At 38.0% G+C, this 7,704-nt stretch overlaps 1 protein-coding gene across 2 annotated transcripts in view; it reads right to left on the bottom strand.

Moving 5' to 3' along the window:
* Positions 1-1,043: 1,043 nt before the first annotated feature.
* The window catches only part of csgalnact1a (chondroitin sulfate N-acetylgalactosaminyltransferase 1a), a 62,579-nt gene continuing 55,918 nt past the window's right edge, over positions 1,044-7,704 (bottom strand). For both annotated transcript variants that reach the window (XM_079659213.1, XM_079659212.1), the window contains 4 exons: positions 6,256-6,434; positions 6,050-6,144; positions 5,445-5,526; positions 1,044-3,033 (listed from right to left, as the gene is read on the bottom strand). In XM_079659213.1, the coding sequence (XP_079515339.1) occupies positions 2,753-3,033; positions 5,445-5,526; positions 6,050-6,144; positions 6,256-6,434 (637 nt within the window). In that variant the 3' untranslated portion in view covers positions 1,044-2,752. The remainder of the gene's footprint in view (positions 3,034-5,444; positions 5,527-6,049; positions 6,145-6,255; positions 6,435-7,704) is intronic.

Here is a 7,704-nt window from a genome sequence, read left to right as displayed (position 1 = left end):
ACACTATCTTATTTTCATTTTTTTTTTAAAGAAGATAACACAAAACATTATTAATTATTATTATTTATTTACATGTTTATTATTTACTTTACTTTTTTTTTAACAGTAAATAAGGAAATATCCTTTCCAAATTATTTTAATTCATATTTGTTTTTTGTGGAGTGTCAGATTAAATAAATCCAATTGAAGCTAGAATACAAAATTGTTCCCAGTTTAAGGCTATAAAAATACAAAATAAAACAAAATACAAAATATTCATATTATTTTCCACTTAAACTGAGTTAATTCACTATCAGTCCCCCCATACCTACTTAATATTAATTTAGTTTAGGTAATGAATTCCCGTAATTACTCGTTAGTCTACATAATTCAATTTTTTTAAAGAATTTTTATTTATTGCTCACATTGTTTGATAAGTCAATAATTAACAATGACGTTGATTTTGATTCGGATTTTTCCTTTTATTTGTTAGATTATTTTACAACTTTTATTAAATAAACTTTAGTGTAAAGACCTCAGTAAATGTACACTAATTGCAGTATTTTTATATATTAATTAACAGGTGTGCACACCTCAGGAACAAACAGGAAGATATAGGAACATTATTATCACAACACTGACCCCATCTAGTGGTTTGAAGGTTAAATTACACTAAGAAAACGGATATAATTCTCTATTTTCTAGCTAACAATTAGCTTCAAACCTTCATTCATTTTGAAAGAACACGTATTTAGAACCCATAAGCTGTGTTCTGGGTTAATTAAATACACTAAAACAAACACAAATGCAACCGTCTTGCAAGAGATGGGTATATTAAAAAGTCCCTATTATGCTTTTTAGGATGTTCTCTTTCCTTTAGTGTGTTATTTAGGTTTTAGTGCATGTAACTGGTCTGCAGAGGCTAAGATCCCTGTGATCCCCTGCCTGAAACGCATCCATTGGCCTCCTTTGTTTGAATGGTAAATGGACATATGGCCCTCTATCAACGATATTTTCTGTCTTACATCGTCCTTAAAGCAGGATTGAACACACATTAATAACACTTAATGCACAAATATGTTTTTATTCAACTCGAAAATTACATTTCAAAGTCATTCAAATGAACAAAAGAGGCAGATATATTTTTAAAACATCTCCAGTTTCTGCGACTGCAAAACACGTTTAATTGACAAAAGATCAATTCTGACTTTTTAAGCCATCGTCAGCGTCGTTACCCTGCCAGTCAATAACCCTTTATCTTAATATATCCATTATGCAACCAGAAAATGTGACAAAAAGCACAAATAAGTCACATTTTTTTGAATTAAACCTTTTAAAAATAAACCTATTTTACATATTTATTGGGCTTTAAAACATACGTGTGATAGTTCAAAGGCTTATTGAGACATTTTTAGATTTGACTGACAAATGCATGTTTTTAGACCCAAACAGAATACGGTCTGCATCCAATAATACTCCTAATACATGGTGGCATTTACAAATAAGAACAAACATAAATAAAAAGGAATTAATAATTTATAAAAATATGTTTTACAGCCATTAAAGGCAAGTCCTTCATTGTTTTTAATGCAGACGTGTTGCTCATTTTCAGTCCACTAGGTGGCACTGTTTCCCTACAAGTAAAAAAATGCAGGTTTTTTTCACACAAGGCACATAGTTCAGAGTCAGACAGAAAACAGCATGTACATGTGTTGGAGCTACAGAGGGAAATACAAATCAAACATTAAATTACAGATGTTTTCAGACAGGAAATTAACAATGTCCGACTCCAGTTGCGTCGACGAATTCCTCAAGTCTTTTTTTTATTCATCTGAATGTTTTTGTTGTCTTTTCAAGTGCTCCGAGTCTTTGAAAGGTAAAAAGAAAGTGTTCACATTTTACGATGAAGGAATCGTTTGACATTTTGGGAAAGATTTGCTTTCTTGTGGAGAGTTAGATGACCTAGACATGAAGCTAAAGCGAGAGTTAGTTAGCTTAGCTTAGCGTAAAGACTGGAATCAGAGGGAAAACAACTAAATGTGTTTTCCCAAAATCAAACAAAATATATATAATGTATGCAGCTTTTTCAGGCCAGCTATTTCCCTGTTTTTAGTCTTTATGCTAAGCTAAGCTAAATACTAGTTCGCTCTAGATTTAGCGTACAGACATCATACTGGTGTATATCTCACTCTCAAAATGTGTGATATTTACACTTCGCTTTTACCTAGCGCTGACCGCATGTTTCCTGCTTTTATGCTAAGCTAAGCTAATTACCTGCTAACTCTAGGTCTATATTTAGCATCCAGAAATTAGAATATGCTATGCTAATAACCTGCTAGCAATAGGTCTAACAATAACTATAGGTACCCAGCAAACAACCACAGAAAAATAAGAAAGTGTTATTTCTACACTTCAATTTGTGTGTGTAGCTTTTTTGCAAGCTAGCTGGTTCCCGCTGTCTTTATGCTAAGCTAAGCTAACTCTAGCTCAATGTGTAGAGTTCGGACATTAGAGTGAATCGTATCTTACAGAGAGATGTAAAAGTCTTTATGCTAAGCTAATTGCATGCTAGCTGTAGCTCAATATGTAGCCTTCAGACACAAGAGAGTTATCTTATTAGCTAACTTTCAGCAAGAAGCTATATTTTCCAAGATGTCAATTAACCATTCCTTTTAAAAACCTGATACAGTTCAGATCAGTTGAATTCATTATTCGTTATTTCAACGTTTTGCAGTCATTTCGGTGATCAATAATCCAGCCATTTTCTCCATCCTCATGTCTTTTTGGGTTTTTTCTGTTTACGGAGGTGCGCTTCGATCTCCTGCCGGAAGAAGAGCATCCCCAATTGGCCGTGCGACGCCTCGTTCATGGCTTTTGACTGCATGCACATGCGATATTGATCGGGCGGCAGTTCGTCGGCGCAGTGTTTCTCGTGCCACAGGTGGAAAAGACCTCGGGACGGGGCTCGAACCACCAAAAGGTTACTGTGGAGGTACTTCCTGTACAGGTGCACGTCTTCACCCCCCCAGCCTTTGATGTCGATGTCAAAACCGCCTGCAGGGGAAAGAGCAGAGGGGGGATAATGTAGACGTTTTTATTTGAGTTATTTTTATTTACAAGACAAGTACAGTGTCACATATACACAGAAGACAATAAGGAGAATTTAGAAGTAGAGACAAATAACAAAATATACAATATACATGGAGAAAAAACAAACAAAACAAAAACATATTTTTAAAATATAATAAGTTAAAGTAAAATTCGAAAAATCTGCATGTAAACATAAGAAGTATGTGCAATACAAATATACAGATTTTGCTCAGACATGTAAATAAAGAAAAAACCTAACAGGAAGTAGTGTGTTTATGTTACCACACACACACACACACACACACACACACACACACACACACACACACACACACACACACACACACACACACACACACACACACACACACACACACACACACACACACACACACACACACACACACACACACACACACACACACACACACAGGCAGGCTTTATGTGGAATCGAGGGCTTTTTCTCAGAGCAGGTTTTTCTGAACAGTAAAAACTGATGACAGACATTTTCTCCTTCGAAGCGCCACGACTAATAAATACCAAGGAAGTCTGATCCCCGTTTCTAAGGAAGAGGCAAGGATTTATTTTTGTTTAAGTAAAAATACAACCCCTCATATGTATGTGTTCATATATTTATATATATTTTCACTTTTTGTTTCGTTTGTTTGTTTGTTCAACCCTTTTTGTCATTTATCCACTGCGGACATATTTTCACCTTATTATGATTATCGTCTTATTTCACTATTATTTAAAGTGGGTTTAATCTTATTTCCAGTTAATTAAAACATTATATCTCGTATTTAATGTTCATTCAGTCTGTTTTTCCGTTATTGTAAAGCAGTTTATTATAATTATCATGTGAAATGGAGACTTGAGGCGTTAAGAAATGCATTTCTCTGATTAAGGTCCCCATGTCCTCTTAAAGACGCTGATTGGTTTCCTGATTCGAGTTTACAGCCTGCGATCACAATCAGCTGCTCTGCACGGTTTGTTGTTTCATGAAGAAAGACGAGGGGGGGGGGGGGGGGGGGAGGGACAGATTCTGCAGAAACAGACGTCAGAAGACAAGTTATAACCTGCCTCTCTGCACGTCTGAAATACTCTGCTGTTCTTCACATGGTTTTTTATTTTCATTATTCTGTCCGTCTCTTCGTCTTCATTTTTAACCCGAGGCCAAACAGATAAAGCAGGAATTTGAGCTGTTTGTTTATTTTTTTTTTTTATGTGAATGCACTCAAAGCCTCAAAGATATGTTGCAACAGAATTTAAGGAATTTTCCATTTATTTATATATTTGTATTTATTTATTTAAAAAAAAGAATAACTTCAATAAATTAATAAAATCATCGAAAAAGATTTGTTGAAAAAAATGCTGAATTAAATACTATATTATATACTATATTAAATATTAAAATAATAAAAAACTTTAAAAAATAAATGTTTACATATTGATGTTGACATATTCAAACAAGTAGAATGTGCAATAAAATACAATACATTTGAAAAATTATATCTAAAAACATACATGTGCAATAAAAAAATAAATGCATGAGGATGTTTATACAAACAATTATTAATTATTATTATTTGTATTTATTTAAATAGGTTAATTGGCACAGCTGTTTCTAAATAGTTACTATACTAAACTCCTGTGATTATGCAGCATTAATTTAAAGTAAAAATGACATTCATATGCAGGTTCATATTTACATAAATTAACACATGCCTGTCTGTCTGTGTGTGTGTGTATGTGTGTGTGTGTGTGTGTGTGTGTGTGTATGTGTGTGTGTGTGTGTGTGGCCTAGAATTACTATCCTTGTGGGGACCTAAATCTGTTTACACAGACACGTGTGGGGACTCGCCTCCCTTATGGGGACTCATTAATTTTAGGGTGAAGACTTGGTTAGGGTTGGGATAAGTCTCCAGGAAATGCATTTGTGTGTGTGTGTGTGTGTGTGTGTGTGTGTGTGTGTGTGTGTGTGTGTGTGTGTGTGTGTGTGTGTGTGTGTGTGTGTGTGTGTGTGTGTGTGTGTGTGTGTGTGTGTGTGTGTGCGAGATATAATCCCCTCTGAATTTCACTACACTCATTCAATTGCTGTGACTTTGGCGGGAAACTAAATTGATTGAAATGCCTCCTGAGAGCCAATATCCCTCAACAAACACTCAGAGCTGTGAGATATGCTAATCCCTGCAGCGGCTGCTTCTCTTCTGCAGAGTAATTTAATAAAATCCCCTCCCAGGTGAGAGAAGTAAAGCAATATTGAACCATTTGTGTTGTCATCCATTAAGCTCTCTGCCACTATTAGCTCAGCAGAGGAAGTCTCCGAGTCTCACTGTTTATGAATCCCTGCACGCTAAGACGTTGCAAATATTTACCGATATTGATGAAGTCGGATCTGTACTGGCAAGTCATCCCGAATCCAAAATCCCTCCAGAAGCCGGTGTCTTTCTTTATCGCCTGCACAGAAGAGAAGGGTCAGAAAGCAGAACAGAAATACGACCTTCCATATGAGTGTGTGTGTGTGTGTGTGTGTGTGTGTGTGTGTGTGTGTGTGTGTGTGTGTGTGTGTGTGTGTGTGTGTGTGTGTGTGTGTGTGTGTGTGTGTGTGTGTGTGTGTGTGTGTGTGTGTGTGTGTGTGTGTGTGTGTGTGTGTGTGTGTGTGTGTGTGTGTGTGTGTGTGTGTGTGTGTGTGTGTGTGTGTGACCGAGCATTACTATCCTTGTGGGGACCTAAATCTGTTTACAGTCACGTGTGGGGACCCTCATGGGGACCTCCCTTATGTCCCCATGAGGGGAATCATTAATTTTAGGGTGAAGACTTGGTTAAGGTTAGGATAGGTCTCCAGGAAATGCATGTTAGTCAATGTAATGTCCCCTGAAGTGATGTATGCATGGTATGTGCGTGTGCGTGTGCGTGCGTGCGTGTGCGCGTGCGTGCGTGTGTGTGTGTGTGTGTGTGTGTGTGTGTGTGTGTGTGTTACCAGCTGTTGCTCCACAGGAGGGATGTGTTCAGGGCTTCCGTAGATCAGAGCTGGGTTGTACTGGCTGAATAACACCGGGTAGAAAACCTTTTTGCCTAAAAGAGAGGAGATGATTAGAACAAGTACCCGTAGTAAAGGACGTGTGTACTGTTGCCCTCTCTGCCTGTGAGTCTTTTAAATGTCTAAAGTAGTATAGTTAGTCTCACCAGGCTGCGTGTTGAGTCTGCAGGAGTTCAGGAAGTCGGCGGTGAAGTAGATGTCGACGTCGCAGAAGAAGAGCAGAACGTTTCCTCCTTTCCAGGCTCGAGCCCCGACGTCTAGACCACGTCCGCGAGAAAACTCCTCGTCCAGCTGCAGGAGGGTGAAGTTCTTAAAGTTCGCCTCCCTGCACAGAGGAAGAGAGAGGGGTTACAGAAGAGTATATTCAAATACAGTATATTCATTTTTTGCAAAGTTAATTCAAACACTCTCTTTGGTGAGGTAACGTGGCAACACCGGAGGATTTTCAAAGATATTGTCAATTTATTTTGAAATATTAAAGATTATTTCCCATGTTTTCAATATTTCTAAGTTCATGATAAGTGTTATTAAAGTACACATATTCACCATCAACTAGCAAACAACATCAGCCGTTAGCTGTTAGCCCTCAGAGCTCACAGCTCCTCATATCTGTTCAGAAACTAGACAGAAGTGAAACAAGTACAAACCACAGACTGTCTGTGTCATGGAGAATACAGTCGCTGGTTTATTTATGTCTGTAGGTCGTTGTTGTGAGTGTGGACGGTCGGAGCGTTAGCTTAGCCAAGCTCCATTCAGAAAACACGCATTTTAAAAGGTTTTCGCCTGCCGTCTGTCTGCAGACTTGTCAAAGCATTAATTCATGGTTTTTACTAACCGGTATCAGTATGTTGTTACTTCGGCATCATTTAGAAACGTGTATTACAATTAAATCACGGTCAATATGTTCATTTGGTTGTAGTTGTAGCCTCCTTGCCGTCACTAGTTTAGCATACTCAGCCGGTTGTTGGCCCGGAAAGAACCACGATTTTGGAGGGCCAGAAAAAAGGTGAAACGGTAGCCCTGAGCCGGAGCTACCCCCAGCGGAAAAGCAAAAAAAAACGGGCCGGGTTTGGCACGGCACGCTTAAACCGTGCTACGCGCTGCAGTGGAAATGCGCCATTAAAATGACTATAGAGAGACTCAAAATTGTTATTAAGAGACTCAAAATGTCTTAGAGGACTCACAAAAGGACCACTAATAAAGCTCGGCTGCATGTAATGAGAACTAAAAAGCAACACATTTCGGCTTCCTTGGATCATTCGGCTGTAGTAATCCTCTTCTGTATTTTCCACGTAAACGTTAAAGCATAATGAGCCCATAAAGTTCACATCAGCACAACCATGTGATTTGTTTTCCTCAAACTCCTCCCAGCTCCTCAAGTTCTCCCACATTTTAATCCTAATACCAAGGAGCTTTTTGACTAAAACCAAAACTAATTGCGCGACGGGACAACAAAGCTTCCTGCCAAGGATGTGGTGAGAGTAAAAGAGAAACCAGCTGCATCCAGATGTGCTCAGCTGGACCCTTTCCCCTTTTCAACCATAACAATTCACACGATGCGAGTGACTAATCCGTTTCCCATAACCACACACACA

The sequence above is a fragment of the Notothenia rossii genome (assembly GCF_949606895.1).
Source record: "Notothenia rossii genome assembly, chromosome: 11".
In the NCBI taxonomy this organism is placed as follows: Eukaryota; Metazoa; Chordata; class Actinopteri; order Perciformes; family Nototheniidae; genus Notothenia; species Notothenia rossii.
This window is presented reverse-complemented; position numbering and strand designations above follow the sequence as displayed.